Source organism: Erpetoichthys calabaricus, chromosome 3 (genome assembly GCF_900747795.2).
Source record: "Erpetoichthys calabaricus chromosome 3, fErpCal1.3, whole genome shotgun sequence".
In the NCBI taxonomy this organism is placed as follows: Eukaryota; Metazoa; Chordata; class Cladistia; order Polypteriformes; family Polypteridae; genus Erpetoichthys; species Erpetoichthys calabaricus.
In genome coordinates, this window is record NC_041396.2 from 217,866,923 (window position 1) to 217,884,888 (window position 17,966).

The window sequence follows — 17,966 nt, forward strand, 5'->3', positions numbered from 1 at the left end:
AACCCAGCAATCTGGACCTATGAGGCAGCAGTGGTAACCAATCTTAATATATTTTTGTAATTATTTTCATACACTATAATACACTGTTTTGCCTTTATCTAACAAACTTAAATCTTTGATTTTAATAGTAATACAGTACATCATTAACTGCAATGAACAGATTGCTTTTGGCAATTTATTTCTCTTACCTGCAGGTCAAGAACATGAGGTAGGTAGAGCTGATGACATCCACTTTTTTATTTAAGCAGCACTTAACACTTCTAAGTTACTCCATGATTAAAAAAAAGAAAAATGTGATCTTTTTTTATTGAGATTACAATCTCTACATCAATATGCATATTCTGCCTCAAGTATTCATCTAATAGGGTTGTGTAAAAACCATAGTTCAATTCTAAAGCGCACTTGTTTGTCATCAGTGTATCTTTTCACATCTGTTCAGTACATTACAGAAACTACAAAGCTATCCAAGACTGAAAGAGATGTTTAAAATACACCTGTCAGAGCTTTACTTTCAATTATATACATTTCTAAAAAATGTTAGTACTTAATTGCTGATTGCTTTTAAGTTTTGAATACATAAAACATATTTCATAAGAAATATCCCCCCTTGCCCTGAAGTACTTGGAGTTTGTGTTAATCACCAAATGTATTGCTGTAAAAAATATGTATGTGCAAATAATTAAATAAATATAAGTCATTTAAGTAAATTCTGTTCCTGAAGCACAGATGCCCTTAATAGACAGTCAGTATATGCACCGCATAACTTATTCTTCTGATGAAGTGTATGTATAATCCCCCAATGTAAGACCGAATACATGCAGAGATAAGTATGGTTATTTATATTCTCTTCCTCATTTACATTCAAACCAGAGGCAATTGCCACAATTCAGTGAAGATTGTTTTGGCTATATTTGTTCAGTTTTTTATTTATTTTTTTTTCTCTCTTTTTTTTTTGTAAAATTTAAATTGTAGTCAGAGTACAGTTTTTAATTTTCAAACAGAATGTCATGGTAGCTAGCATTAATTAAGCCAGCTAGTCACCAGATTTAGAGCTTTAGCTGTAAATACTATACATTTCTATCCATTCATCCATATGCCAGCAGCATCACATTCAGTAATGGGTACGCATAAACAGGTGTAAAGGACAGCCGGGTCCCATGCCCGGCAGGGATGCCCCTGCTGCATCTGTTCCGGGGGAGCAGCCATGGACACTTCAATACCTCCCCCGGGACGCTTCGTGGCAGCCTCCCTGGCAACCAATGATTCCCCAACCCGGCGCATGGCTCCATGGGAGATGGAGTCCTCCACAGCCTGGTTGGGGGCTCGGATGGCCACCAGGGGGAGCAGCATTGAGTCAGCAGCCTGGCTGGTCATATCTTCAGCCACACCCGGAAGGGCAATTAGGACCAGGTGGCCAAGCACCTGGAACGCTTCCGGGTGGGATATAAAAAGGGCCAGCCACCACCACTCAGAGAGCCAGAGTTGGGAGGAAGGAGGACTAAGCTTGTAGAGGAGTGGTGGGAGAGAAAGAGTGTGTTGCTTTGTGTTGGACTTGTGTTTTGGGTCTGTGTATTACCTGTGGGTCACGGGGAAGACGTCCGCCCACGGGTGAAGAAGAAAATAAAGTCCATTGAGTTTATACGTGCCTCTGTGTCGTTCTGTGCCGGGTCGGGCGCTATATAGCGCTCCTTATTACACAGGCAAGAAAGAAGTATGTAATAAGAACACTAGAGTCATTCTGTGTTTATATAAATTGTGGTAAATAAAAAGGATTAATCACCATAATTTACTCAATATATAATATAGCATAGAATGCATTCGTTGTGGCCTTTAAGCCATTCTTTGATATTACATAATTACATGTAAACCATACTATAGGTCACATGAACTTTTTCAATTCATAATATATTCAGATAACATAGTCTGTCACTAGTATGACATTTACAGAATTTATTAAATTTCAGTTTGTCTCTAACACATAAATTTCCTGTACTGCAAAACAGTTCCTTAAAACTAAATGTCTGTACATAAATTTTGCAGTTCATCCAGATGGCAGGTTCCTTTGTGTTGTGGTATGTTATGTACATTGTTTTAAGATGGTTGTGTTACTTTGCTATTTATTGCAGTTTGCTTTCAAAGCATTAATGATTTCAAGATATCTTTATTTTTAATAGTGCCTTTCTTTGGTGAACACCATTGCAAAGCACAAGTGCAGAGACTTAGCTGTCGTCATGTATATTTTAGAGCTGGAGCACAAACCTTAAGTGACTTGCTTGGGGTCACACGTTAGGCTGAGGACAGAATTGACCCAATAGAGTCATTGTGTTTTAGAGTCCAGTGTAAGGTGCAGTTTATGTTTTAATTTCCATGCCAACATACAGTAGGGATTTCTAGATGCTTTCAGTATGGAAACAACATTTAATTAATTAATTTTGCCTTGAAAAGGATGTTTTCATTGTAGTCATGGCCAAAATTAACTTCCTTTTATGTGTTGCTTTTTTCTCTTTTTGTACATTACTTGTCTTGTAAACTCTGTCAATTTATATCAAAATGTAAAACTCATTTTTATATTGATATGGATCTTTAGTAATCTTTACCAATTCTCTTTGACTGTTTTGACAGTTCAGTAATACTTTTTGGAGATTTACATAGAAAATATTTTCACTTTCAATACAAAGAATCATAATGACTGTAATCTATTCTACAGGCTATTGAAACGCATCTCATCAGAAAATCAAGCGGTGGCCTCACCTATATCGCAGAATGGAAAGGAGGCTTACTGGAGCACAAAATGGGTCACTTGACATGTTTTGCTGGAGGCATGTTTGCTCTTGGGGCTGATGGTGCACCAGATGATAAGACTGGACACCAAATGGAACTAGCTGCTGAAATTGCTCGCACCTGCCATGAGTCATATACACGGACCAGTAAGTGCAAGTCCACAATTTTTCAATTCAATTATCCTCTGCTTTTATAAATGCCTGTTTGAAAGATCATTGTCCAAACGTAAAATCACTAGTTATTGTGGAGCATATTAGGAAGACTAAAACTATGCCTAATCATAGGTTATCTATGACCATTTTGTTCTGTCAAAGATTTTCTTTTTGTATATACAGGAATGCCGTGAGTCCATCTGAATATTGGTAACATTTTAAAGATTTTGCTAGTTCCATCAGGGTGTAATAAAAGAAGCATATACTGTATTTCTGTATTCAATACAGTGCCATCTTATAAACTAGAATACATTTTGTGATGAAGCACTTAATAAAAGTAAGCCTTTATAAAGCAGGACTGTTTAAATTAATCTACAGTACCTCTTTAAAAGTTAAAATAAAATAACAGGAAATGTCTTCACTAAAGCTGTAGCCTTATGTAATGTAACATCCTTTATCCAGCCATCCATTTACTGAAAACTCCAATAATCCATTACTTTAGGGTCACACAAAAAGCCTGGGCCTATCCCCCAGATGTCTTTGACTGGTCCATTGCACACTTGTGCTCACTCATACCAGGCCTGTTTAGAGTTGATAGTTAACATTTGTGAAACCTCGAAGTCTAAATATCTGCATACATTATAGTGACTTATAAAATATGTAGACGTTTTGAAAGTTTACTCTATTACCTGTACAAATGAGACTTTCATGTTTTATTTCAATATGCCTTTTTATTGTAAATGCACATATTTAGTAAGGAAAAGCTTTAACGATAAAATTACTTATTCATTAGTTATCTAAGTCAAAAATTGAAATCTGATTCATGAATCAGCGTTTAGGTCTCTGTCGTTTAGTGGTTTTGCACATATGAATAAATTTGGCCCATCTGTGCATCAGCAAAACCACTATTACATTTCCTAGACTAAAAACTAATCTTTTTAAACAAATACTTGTTTTGTGGTAAGATACCTTGAACCTATTTTCAAAGCATCATGAGGTAAAAATACAAAGATGGAAAAATATTTTATCATTGGAACATGTTAGCTGAGCGTAGTAATTAGATTTTTAACTCTGCCATGCATTGTTCATTTTGTATTTTGTAAATTATAAACATAATAGTGATTTGACTTCAAATTGTTCAGCTAATTGCATGTAGCACTAGACTCTTAATATTATACATATTAATTATTCATTCATCTGTTTTTTCACTTGCACTTGTTGATATTTCTTACTTCATTTAAACATCCATTATAATACCCATATAATCCATTTAATCTCCACAGGGTTCACTATCTATCAAGGCCACATTGGGTACAAGGCAGAAGCTAATACATTTCATGGTATAGTCATTCACACCAAGCTGCTCATCAGTTATTGTTCCTTGCAAACCTTTAGATTTAATACCTTTTATGTATTTTTTTTGCCTTCTTACAACTTTACTACCATATATAAATAGTATCCAGTAAGGGTAAGAATTACCAGGAACCCCACTTAGGTGACGGTATGATAATGTTTTAATTTATGTTAATATGTTAAGTATTGCTTTAAGTTCAGTTCTGCAGTACTTTGTAATAATTTATCCTATACTTTTGTATGAAGTTATATTTGAAATAGTATCTCTGTAAGTAAAAATGTTTCAATTTATTACACTTAACAAGAAAAACCCTTGACTCAGTCCATCCGACTTAAACCTTTTTAATTGAAATGTATTTCAAGATTCTCTCCCCTATAAAACAATAAATTTCTAGTTGATAGTACATACCATACATCAATATATACAGTAATCTGATTCATCTCTAGGTGAATCCCTGTGAGATGAGCTATTATGTTAATACCAGAGTTGTCAGCCAGTTTTAAAACTTTCAATTTTGTATTTAAAATATTGTTTCAACATATACAGATATGTAAAGTTCTTGAGACTACATACATGTGCATTGTGTGAATAAGACGCTATATGGCACCCAACCCGACACAGATTCACACTAAGGCACGTGTAAAATACAAAGACTTTTTATTTTTCTTCGTCTGTGGGCTATGCCTTCCCCATACCCACAGACACAACACAGTCCCAAGCACACAGACAAATAAATCACGCACTTTCCTTCTCTCTTCCACCACCACTTCTCCTCAAGCTTTATCCTCCTCCTCCCGATTCTGGCCCCTGGAGTGGTGGCTGCTGGCCCCTTTTATAGTTCACCCGGAAGTGCTCCAGGTGCTTGAGTGCCATGTTCCGACTGCACTTCCAGGTGTGGTCAATACGTTGCCCATAGGGGCTCTGGAGTCCCAGCTTGCAGCACCCCCTGGCAGTGCCTGGGGACCCAACAGGGCTGCACCCAACTCCAACTCCCGTGGAGCCCTGCAGGAACCTGAGGCACCTCTCCAATCCAGGGGGGTGGCCATCTAGCATCCAGGGGGAGGTATTGCACCGTCCAGGACTGCTCCTCCTGAAGATACAGTGCAGGGGCATCCCGGCTGGGCATGATCCCCAGCTGCCTGCCACAATTGTTATAAGGTATATAGAGGCCGTTTAATTTCTGTTTTCTCAGTAAGTTATTAGTTTTTCATGCACAAGCAAAATAATTTGAACACTGTTGAGTTCTTTTATGCTGATAAAAAAATTCCTTGCTGATTAGCCATGGAGAAAAAAAGAATCCTTAACAATTTCAGACTGCAATCACTTTTCTGCAGAGCATGCTTCGCTTAAAAAAGGCATCTGTCAAAAATATCTATTGCATACAACACACAAGTAATTAAAATGCATCAGATGTTCAGTTTTTATGGAACAGAAATGGAAGTTAAGTGAATTCCTTTATGTCAGTATGCCAATTTGATCTTTTTCTTCTCTCTGTCTGTTTACCTTGAAGAAAAAAATGTACAGCCACCTTTCTAAATTTTGCAATCACCATGCCTGCAGCAGGCCCATTATCGATGCCCATCTAAATGGTGCTTGTCAAGTAATCCTTATGTTGCTGGCTTTGTTTTCAACCTCTTGTTTTTAATTGCACTCCCAATTAAATAGATTGCTCACTTTCTGAAGTTGTCCACTTTTTATTTCACACAAACAAATTTTGCACATTTTAAACTATGTCCATTTTTCTCAGTTTACTTCTTCCCTGTCAAAACTGATTGCTTTTTTTCTTTTTGGTCTAATACTACACGTATGGATAATTTCCCAGCTCTGTCAGATGAGTATCAAAGATTTACATGAGAGTTTAAAGCAGTTCTTTGTGATGATTCTCTCGATTCAGTAGATAATTAGTGGCAGAAAAAACAAAAAAATGCGGGTGTGCTTGCCCAGTATGTGTGTGCATGTGTTCATATATACTGTAAAAGATGCATCTATCCTTTAATTTTCAGAAGCTGCATTCTAGGCTTAGAGGGTTCAAACCTCTGGATGAACTGGAAAAAGGAAAACATTTTCTTTAACATTTAAGGTTTAATATGTTTACAGAGTTTCATGTTCACCTTCTGCCCCTCACCAAATTACAGATTAAATTTGCTATTTTGAGAGTTAGCATGTAATAAATTCCCATTATCCATTCAGGTGAAAAAGCTAGTATTCAGTGTCCTTATGAGAAAATATAATTGCAGCTTTAATTAAATCATCTTTATTAACAGGGTTAAAATTTGGGAGGCGATTCCACACACATACAATTACAAATTGTGTGAATTCTAACAAGTTAAAAATATTCCTGCTTATCAGGGAGGGCTACAAAGCATTGCCACATAAAATGAAATCCATTATTCCTTTGCAAGAAAATAAATCTACAAATGCCCCCCTCTCAATCTGAAAGGAATGCTAGTCTGGCGAACACCCCTGTTCTCCAAGTAAAATGTAACAGAATGGCTTTAGATTTATTGGCAGAACTTCCAAACACTGTGCTCTGCATCACAAATTAAATCATTTGTCTATAACACACAACTTTATTTTAAGTTATGTGATGTCCTAGGACCTGGACACCTTGCTGACATGTTTTAGTACCATGAATTCCACAATATATGAGGGTGTGCTAAAGGAAAATTAGAGACCATCTGTATGAAATCCATGCAGACATAAGCTATTTTCTGACTGATTAATCAGAATGTCCATGTGTCACTGGCCACACACCCACAGCAAGCCAATTTAGAGCCACCAAAATGTCACCAAATATACATCTTTGTCAAATAGAAAAAAGCTACATTACCTAGAAAAGACTCATGTAGGTAGAGAGACAGAATCCTCACAGACAATGGACTACACTAAGCATCCAACAATGGACCCCTTTTCAAAGTTTTCAAAGTACACATTTTCATTTAAAAACATTTTTAACAACTTACACAAGAAAAAAATGTGATTTGGAGTGACATAAAAATATTTTATGCTAAGAACTTGGTTTTATGGAATATTACTGGCATCTACCTTTCAAACCATTTATGATGCTATCAGGAGGTTCAAATGCACTGACATTAAAGAACACAAGTGCAGTCACAATGCTACAATCATTAAGTGAATCCTTATTTTATATAGTGCAGAAAAGTGCATGAATAGCCTGGTATAACCCTGATTTGGAAAACTGTTACAGAAGATTAAGAATCAAGCTGACATATCTAAGATGGAAGAATTGAGTCATTAAGAGAGATCTGAATGAAGCCACTAATGCATTTTCACAGGTAGTCCAAGGGAGAGTGTTCCAGCGAGTAAGAGCCACAAAGGTGAATGAGCAAAACATGTCTTTAAAATTGTGGGAAGTCCTGCACCTGTGGATCTACAGAGTTAATAAGATACAAAATTAAAAGTAAAGATTATGCGCCAGCATACAGGCAGTCCGTGTAGTTGAACTAGATGAACTGGGTGTTGCTCTATACAGTAATCCCTCCTCCATCGCGGGGGTTGCGTTCCAGAGCCACCCGCGAAATAAGAAAATCCGCGAAGTAGAAACCATATGTTTATATGGTTATTTTTATATTGTCATGCTTGGGTCACAGATTTGCGCAGAAACACAGGAGGTTGTAGAGAGACAGAACGTTATTCAAACACTGCAAACAAACATTTGTCTCTTTTTCAAAGTTTAAACTGTGCTCCATGACAAGACAGAGATGACAGTTCCGTCTCACAATTAAAAGAATGCAAACATATCTTCCTCTTCAAAGGAGTGCGAGTCAGGAGCAGAGCATGTCAGAGAGAGAGAGAGAGAGACAAAAGCAAACAAATCAATAGGGCTGTTTGGCTTTTAAGTATGCGAAGCACCACAGCACAAAGCTGTTGAAGGCGGCAGCTCACACCCCCTCTGTCAGGAGCAGAGAGAGAGACAGATAAAAACAAACAGTGAAAAATCAATACGTGCCCTTTGAGCTTTTAAGTATGCGAAGCACTGTGCAGCATGTCGCTTCAGGAAGCAGCTTGCACAGAAGGTAGCAACGTGAAGATAATCTTTCAGCATTTTTAGACGAGCGTCCGTATCGTCTAGGTTTGTGAACAGCCCCCCTGCTCAATCCCTCTACGTTAGGATCAGAGAAACTCAGCGCAAGAGAGGGAGAAAAGTAAGTTGGGTAGCTTCTCAGCCATCTACCAATAGCGTCCCTTGTATGAAATCAACTGGGCAAACCAACTGAGGAAGCATGTACAAGAAATTAAAAGATCCATTGTCCGCAGAAATCCGCGAACCAGCAAAAAATCCAAGATATATATTTAAATATGCTTACATACAAAATCCGCGATGGAGTGAAGCCGCGAAAGGCGAAGCGCAATATAGCGAGGGATTACTGTAATTAATAAGAACTCTACCTACAACATTTTGAACTTTTTGCAGTTGGTTGACCTAAGAAGTAGGAATAGCATTTAAAATTGCAGTAATCTCATGATAAAGGCATAACAGCAGTGGGGAGAAAGGGTCTGACTACAGCAGTGTTGCACTTATGGTAAGAAGATATATTGATAGTTGCAGGAAAGTGTTTTTCAAAACTCAGAAAGTTGTTAAAATAAAAAGTGTCAGGAATTGAGGTCCATTGCAAAGAAGTTAATATTTTTCATTTGAACTTTAGATAATATAAAAGGTACTTTAATTTGCTTGGTTGCAGGTTTAGATAGATAGATAGATAGATAGATAGATAGATAGATAGATAGATAGATAGATAGATAGATAGATAGATAGATAGATAGATAGATAGATACTTTATTAATCCCAAGGGGAAATTCACATAAAGTTAGTAAACATTCATGTGTGTATATTGTTTAGATTATAGAAGACACTTGTCTAAGTCTATTGTGAAAGCCAGTACTACTACTACTGGGTGGTGTTAGCAAAAAAATTAAATATATCTCGCCCTGCTGGGGAATCTGGCAGCCCAGAGGCAATATATAGATATTAAACAGAAGTAAACCAAGCAGCCAACTGTCTATGATTCTAATTGTTTATTCTGCTCTGCAACAAAAGAGTGATGCTTGTAAATTACATTTTTAAAAAACATTATTGTTTGTATTCCAAGAAAGTTTATTTTAATTTTCAAAGATGGTTTCCAAGTTTTTTTCTCCTCTTATTACAATAAATGGATATGAACAGGTGGTTTTTCAAAATCTCAACTGTCTAAGCTCCCCCTAAATTTATGAATCACAGCACAATTGTGTTTGTACTAGATTCTATTATTTGCCATCATCTACGGATGCCAAGACATTTTGTATTTCTTTAAGAGGTTTAGTAAAGCTGTGGTTGTAATATGTTGAAATACATTAGGTTTCTTGCATTACTTGTTTAACTTTCAGTATTTAAAACACCTAACAGATGAAGATTGCATAAAAGCACAAAAGATGCTAAAATAGTTGCCTTTCATATGAAGCTGTATATCTCATTAGTGATTGGCTGATTAGAAAATACGGTACTGCTCTGTAGTACAACCAATGAAAACATCAGCATTCGAATTGTTAGAAAAGTAAGGTGTATATTAAGCATTCCCAGGTTACTAAAAGCAAATATTGAAAACAAGAAATTTAAACAGTGGTTTTAAGGATTTAACTCATAACATGTTCTTTATTCATAAAACTAACGTGAAAGCCAGCAGCATTAGTGAGAAGCACTGTTTTATTCTATCACTTACGTGTCTCTGGGGGGTGTCCTGTACTATCTAATCTAATCTGTATTGTTTAAGGAAATCTCACTGCTTTTCTTATGTTACACTTTAGATCTAAAGCTGGGTCCTGAAGCCTTCAGATTTGATGGTGGTGTAGAAGCCATTGCAACAAGACAAAATGAGAAATACTTTATTCTGCGGCCAGAGGTTATTGAGACTTACATGTACATGTGGAGATATACACATGATCCCAAATATCGGCAGTGGGGCTGGGAGGCACTACAGGTGAGTGGCACCCAGTGGAAATCCTGATGTGCCAACTATAAGGCAGCAGAAGAGCATGACACATGTTCCATTTAAACTTTTTAACTTTTAATTTCTGTTTCTTCTTTGGAGTGAAGTGAGACTTGTATATTCTTGAACAATTAAAAGAGAAAATTTGGTAATGGCCAAACCCTTTGCCTTCATATTATATTATGTCTAAAAGACTTCTGTAACTTCTGCTTCCTGGAATTTTCAGTTCCATAAAGGTGGAATATATCTATAGTTACGGATGATTGCACATTTGCCCCCTGTGCAAGTGTATGTATTAGTAAGCCCTTTGATGGCCTGGCACCTTTTCTGAGGATGTTCCTGTTTTGTGCGCAGTGCTGGCAGAATAGGCTTCCGCACACCTCAATCCTGAATTGGATTAGGCAGTTTCCAGCATATAATGGCATTGCCTGTGTGGTAGAACCCCCTTGTTCTAAGCTCACTTTTTCTTTAGTTTTATCATGTATTTATCTCTTCAGACCATATATTCTGTTCCTTGCATAAAATATAATTTCAGGCAATCTTTCCTTGGGATGCAGTTTGTTACTGTGACTGATTCTTTAGAGTGCCGTTTGGCTGCTCACTAACTTATTAATGCACAGTAGTTTCCAGGGCTTTTGATGGTATTTATTTAGGTACTTTTATATAAAAATAACTTTATGAGGCAGTGGCAGGAACACTGGTCCAACTTGTACTTTTCATTTATAAGTAATGAAATAAAGTGATGCAGGTGCACAGTCATGTGAAATCCTGAAAGTGTAGTATGAAGATAGCGATAGGTATTGTGAAGTGGCCTAAATAACCTGAAGAAGAAATATCTGTAGTGTTTGAGACACTGCACCTGAATTGCCTGGTAAACAGCACAATGATTATAAGGACTTCAAAAATACAACATGGATTTTTTCTGTGAGTTGAACAAGCACTTTATTAAATTGATGTAAACAGTTAAATGCAATGGGTTTATAAAAGTCTGCAACAAAAATAAGAACGAAGAGGAACTGAGTTTTGTGTGAAGTCTGCTAGCAGGCTCTAAAGTTCTAATGAGAGATGGGTGATCGAGAAATATTTTGTTCTAAGGCCGATACTACATTATGGAAAACCAGAAAAAAAGTTTTTTTGTGTGTTGATTGTGATGAGCGTTGCTTGTTCCACAGGGATGAGCATCACAAGCAAGTCAGTTAGCCCTTTTGTTAGGTTCATTTACCTTGTGTATTTGAGCCGGGCAGGATGCAGAAGAAGTGTAGTTGACAATTAGATACTTGACAAATAAAAAAAAGGAAAAAAAAAGTTGAATGTAGCATTCTGATCATAGCAGTCAATATGTTTTACGTTTTAAAGTCAAGTTATACCTTTTTTATAATTGTGTAAAATAATTGATGTCATGAATTAAATACATTTGATACACATTACTTTGAACCTTAAAAAAAGTAAACACTAAAAAATTGTCTACTTGTGATAAATATATTTTATCATTTGTGATAATACTTTTGGGTGTGTGCAACTTTCATATTATTTTAACCTGAATAAAAAAAACAAATACATATAAAAAGAAGGAATCAAAAATAAAAATACCAAAAAAGTCATAGGCCTCTTTCTTTTTTATTGGTTAGGATGTGATGCAGTAGTTTATTGTAGAGCACTTTCAGTGAAGCGTGATAATACTGACATCTCATTTGTTAATTATTTCTAGATTACATGTTTAACTTATAAGTAAGTCTTTATTGTCCTATTACTAATTTTAAACTGTATGTAAGGGTTAAAGACTAGGAAATAGCATTTATTATATAGTTATGTTTAAGATAACACAATAAAATTGACCTTTGCTCTGACTTATTATTTAAAGGCATTTATCAGAATAATAACACACTTGTCTGTCAAAGAAGTGTTTTTTTCCAAGCTTCATTCAATTTTCCTCTCAAAACAGGCCCTGGAGCAACACTGCAGAGTAGAAGGAGGATATAGTGGAATTAGAGATGTTTACGCAAGCCACCCAAACCTTGATGATGTGCAGCAGAGCTTCTTTCTAGCAGAGACACTCAAGTAAGTAGTCAAAGTCAACAAATACTAAGATACTTGTTTCATGGTTTCATTATCTTTGCTTTTTTCTGCATTCATACATTACCCATTATCCATAATAACAGATGAGTTAGATGAGTGATGCAACTATGTCCACTAAATAATAGTAGTGTGTGCTTCTTTCATACTTCCATCCATCCATCCATTAATCAACCCGCTGAATCCGAACACAGGGTCACGGGGGTCTGCTGGAGCCAATCCCAGCCAACACAGGGCACAAGGCAGGAACCAATCCCGGGCAGGGTGCCAACCCACCGCAGGACATTCTTTCATACTTCCCAATGAATAATACATTAATGAGTAGTAAGCCCTGCAATACTGCAAAAATGAAAATGAGTTTTACACCAAAAATTACTGGATACAGTTTGTGAGAGGCCAGCTCAAACATGCCTCAAATATATTAGTTGGCTGTTCAATTTTGTAAATTTAACAAGGATGAACAACTCCTATAGACCTCATGGAAATGTAAGAACTATATCTTTCATAACTATATAGCCTATAAAATTATCAGACCTGTTGCTATGGACAGTTAGCATGTCAGGGGTTGTTGCTTTTCTGCTTTCACTTTAGATCCCACAAACTTCATTCCTTCTGGGGACAAAGTTGGGCTATGGGCATGGCAGTTTTAGAATCCAGCCATGACATATTGGATTCTTCATTCTTGAAGTGTAGACATTGTCAGTTCAGATTACAGCTGCAACTAAATAAAAAGCTGAAACAGTATCATAGAGTAGAAACCTCAAAGATTTATCTCACAAGGCATGACAAAAGCAAGAAAATATTCTGTCCAGTGATGTAATCCAGTGTTTGATAAGGTAAGTGTATTTAACCACCACTAAAACCTATCATAGATTTTTTTTACATTTTATTGTCATTTATTATTTGTGGTGTGGACATACTTCTTTTTGCATTCAGAGAAAAAGTAAATTCTTCATAACTAATGATTCAATAAAAGTTTAAGTCCTTTACTGTAGCAAAGAACTACAAATCGGTTTTTAACAATGCATTCAACTTCTTAAGTTGAAAATTGTACACATTTGGCAGATTTGCTTCACTATGTTAAATAAGGTCCATTCCCAATATAAACAACCTTTCTGTAATATCCGCCACAATGGTTCTAGCTTCATGCTATGGAACTCTTCCTTAAGGAAGGCTTTTTAGGAATTAAACAAAAATGGAAAGTTCAAAGTATAGGCTAATATTATAGTAAAGCCTGTTTCAGTACATTAAAGACTTGCAGCAAGACTCTCAGAGCTTACCACAGAGTATCATAAGAATTTACAAGTAAAAAGCTTTTGAGTCGTCTACCTAAATCTTTGACTTGAATCCTCTTTGTAGAAATGATTTTCAACTTCTGTATATATTTGTATTTCCTAGATAACTTCTGGACAGATGCATACCTGACAAGACAAATTAGTCTTAAATGTTGAAATTCAGGCAGAAAACCTGGGGCATAAAATGTTTTTACAAAAAGAAAAAGTGTAGAATTTTCATTAACAGTTCATTAACATTTTGAAATGTACTGTGTTTACAGTATATAGTACTATAAGAAAACCTAGATACAATCTTTTGAAATATCTCTACATTTTAAAATGTTACTCTCATTTCAGCATTATTAATGCACAAATCAATTCCAAAAAAAGGTGGTTCAATTTGAAAAAATGTTAATAAAAATAGACAGCAGTGATTTTTTAAAAATCTTGTTTGAAATGTATTTATATAATTTTTTCCCTTTTCTAGTAAATAGATGTCCATTTTGAATTTTGCAAAACATTTTTAAAAAGTTAGGACAAGAGTAACATAAGACTATGAACATTGCTGAATGTTCCTGAATTGATATAAAAGCAGCGTTCACCAAAGGCTCTGTTATCTGCAATCAAGGACTGGTTATTGTTCACTACCTTGTGAAAACTGCATTATTGAAAAATATAACAGTGTAAAGGCAATGTTTCTCAACTTACAATTATTACTAATTTAGGATTTTCATATTATGATTAATAATATTATTAATGGATTCTGGGAAATCGAGAGAAATCTTAGTTTGTTCAGGGCAAAGTCAAAAATCAGTACTGAATGCCTGTGATCTTCAATTCTTCAGACAACACTGCAGAAAAACCAATATACTGTTGTCATGGGTTTAACCACATGGACCCAGGAATACATTGGAAAACTGTTGTCCGTAAACATTGTTTGTAGTTGCATGTTAAAATGTATATTAAGATTGAATATATTTAAGAAGTGAACGGGTAACAGTTCACCCCGTAGTTGTCTAATAAAATCCGCTAATAATCCAAGTTTATGTTTTATTTGCCATATTTAGGCAGTACATTGGTGTTTTTTCAAGAACAAGGAAGAAAAGGTTTAATTAAAAACATGCATATATAAATTATGTAGTGACATTAAATCACTGCAGCGTACAAAAATAAACACTGTGTAGTGTAACAAACTATGAAATGTGATATTTCGGTTGTTAAAGAAGAGTGTCTTCGGTCAGATGTCCTGTAAATAACTGGAAATTATTTTGACACTAGGTACACCTTCATTTTACTTTCATATCTGTTCTGAGTTGTCAGCAGAGGTTACTTGACATATTAAGTTCAGTTTTAGCTTTATAAATTGATTTAACCTCCTCAGGTGATTAAGTATACATTACCTGCACTGGTTGAAAGTAGATGCAGGCATCCACAGCAGCATTTCTAACAGTTAATGTGTATTCAAAGGCCAATGGAGTACAGCCCCCTTTATTTTAAACAACCTAATCCCAAAACAATAAAACCTTTGGTATGACTTTTATAAAAAGCCTAGAAATCCATTCAAGGTTTAATTAGTTGAGTGCTGGGTAGAAGAAGAGAAGGAGCTATCACTCAACAAAGGAAAATAAACTAGGAAAGACAGAAAAAAGGCAAGGAGAAGAAGAGGAGAAGTAGTGATATTCTCCATTCCCACCTGTACCTACTTTTAATGTGAATAGCTTATTGCTTGATTCTTCCTTGAGGCCTCAGTATTCTTTGAAAGACAGAGTTTAGGATTTTCACTAAAAATGTTTTATCCTAAGGAAAATATCAAGGATGATGGAAGGGGCACAAGAAAGCCATATAAAAAGACTTAAAATACAATTATTAGACATCAAAAAACATATCATCTAACAATACTTTTAGCAGTTATAGTCAGAAAATTCTGTGCATTTCTTCCTAACTTGCAAGAAATTAACAATGTAAAATGCTGATGTTATGTTTATAGAGTCTGCATGAACAAATCAAATACTCCAATGATGCCGGACCCAAGTCTAGATCACAGCACATCTTTTTTTTTTGTAACTCTCAACTGATTACAGTGTCCCTGAATCATTGCTGGTAGAGTGAAACTTATGAATTGTTCAAGATCAACTTCTAAAATAAAAATAAATTATATTTCTCACTACAACATTTTGTTCAAAACAAAATAGCACTGAAAAAGACACAGATGTCATTGTGTTGTAACTGAGAACTGTATTGGAATTTATGAAAGATGAAGTATGCATCAATACTGAATGGTTCTATATGCATAAATTGATTAAAAGTTAATAGCAATTTGGCGTTTTAAGCATTCTGTGCCTTCTATGATCCTGGGAAATGTGAACTCACTACCAAATAAGATCGACGAACTGGCTGCACTGGTGAAAAATGTCAGAACCTACAGAATGCAGTTTGTTGTGCTTTTGCGAAACGTGGCTAACTACCACCATCCCAGATGCTAACATGGAGCTACCCGGGTTTAGCACAGTTAGAGCGGACAGAGACGCAAGCACCTGCGGGAAGCACAAAGGAGGAGGTCTAGCTCTCTATGTCAATACAAAGTGGTGTAACTCTGGACATGTAAACGTCAAAATCTCCACTTGCTGTAGGGAGATCGAACTGTTGGCCGTAAGTTTGCGTCCCTATTACTTGCCCAGAGAGTTTGGACACGTCATTGTTGTTATTGTTTACATCCCTCCTCGGACGGACATGGAGATAGCGAGTGACATCATCCATTCTGCTGTTGCTAAGTTACAAACGCAGCACCCTGAGGCGCTTGTGCTAATTGCTGGAGACTTTAATCATGTGACGCTGGACAAAACATTACCTGCCTTCTCCCAGTATGTGGACTGTAACACCCGGGGAAATAAGACTATTGACTTACTGTATGCAAACGTTAAAGACGCATACAGCGCCGCCCCACTGCCTGCACTTGGGAAAGCAGATCATAACCTGGTTCTGCTTCAGCCTCACTACAAACCAAGAGTGAGAGAGCTACCTACAACCACATGCTCATTCAGGAAGTGGTCCCCTGAGGCAGAGCAGGCTCTGAGAGAATGTTTTGGAACTACGGACTGGGATATCCTACAGGGATCACATAAGTGACAACATTGAGGAGGTTGTTGACTGCATTACTGACTACATCAACTTCTGTATGGACATTGTAGTTCCAGTAAGAACAGTACGCTGCTATGCTAACAACAAGCCATGGATTACAAGTGACATCAAGGGCCTTTTGAACCAGAAGAAAAGGGCTTTTAAAAGCGGTGATCAGCATGAGCTCAAGCGCATGCAGAAGGAACTCAGCGTCCAGCTCAGGGTGGCGAAGGAGCAGTACAGGAGAAAGCTGGAGCAGAAGTTACAGAATAACAGCATGAAGGAAGTGTGGGATGGGATGAAGATCATCACTGGCTGCAGCTCGAAGTAGGGTGCCACCATCGAGAGAGACGTGAAGAGAGCAAACCAAATGAACAACTTCTTTAACAGGTTTGACCACCCTAACCCACTCTCAGCTCGGAGTACTACACCCTCCACCCATCCTTCTGCTGATACCAGCATAGGAGAGACATCCCCACCCACAATTACAGCAGCACAGGTGAGCAAAGAGCTGAGGAGACTTCGTGCCAGCAAAGCAGCGGGTCCAGATGGAGTATCGCCACGACTGCTGAAGGTCTGTGCGCTGGAGCTGGGGAGTCCTCTACAGCGCATCTTCAACCTGAGCCTGGAACAGGGTAGAGTCCCGAGGCTTTGGAAAACATCTTGTATCACCCCAGTCCCAAAGGTATCACGTCCTAGTGAGCTGAACGACTTCCGGCCTGTCGCTCAGATGTCACATGTGATGAAGACCATGGAGCTGCTGCTGCTTCACCACCTGAAGCCACAGGTACGCCACGCCCTTGACCCTCTGCAGTTCGCATACCAGGAGAAGGTGGGAGCGGAAGATGCCATGATCTATATGCTACACCGATCCCTCTCCCACTTGGATAGAGGCAGTGGTACTGTAAGAATTATGTTTCTAGACTTCTCTAGCGCCTTCAACACCATCCAACCTCTGCTCCTTAGGGACAAGCTGACAGAGATGGGAGTAGATTCATACCTAGTGGCATGGATCGTGGAATATCTTACAAACAGACCTCAGTATGTGCGTCTCGGAACTGCAGGTCTGACATTGTGGTCAGCAACACAGGAGCGCCGCAGGGGACTGTACTTTCTCCGTCCTGTTCAGCCTATATACATCGGACTTTCCAATACAACTCGGAGTCCTGTCACATGCAAAAGTTCGCTGACGACACTGCTATCGTGGGGCTGCATCAGGAGTGGGCAGGAG

The 17,966-nt window shown here is 37.2% G+C and overlaps 1 protein-coding gene across 1 annotated transcript in view; it reads left to right on the forward strand.

The window, feature by feature from the left end:
- The window catches only part of man1a1 (mannosidase, alpha, class 1A, member 1), a 495,681-nt gene that overhangs the window by 454,557 nt on the left and 23,158 nt on the right, over window positions 1-17,966 (forward strand). The window contains exons 9-11 of the mRNA XM_051925338.1: window positions 2,708-2,927; window positions 10,090-10,262; window positions 12,214-12,329. Of these exons, the coding sequence (XP_051781298.1) occupies window positions 2,708-2,927; window positions 10,090-10,262; window positions 12,214-12,329 (509 nt within the window). The remainder of the gene's footprint in view (window positions 1-2,707; window positions 2,928-10,089; window positions 10,263-12,213; window positions 12,330-17,966) is intronic.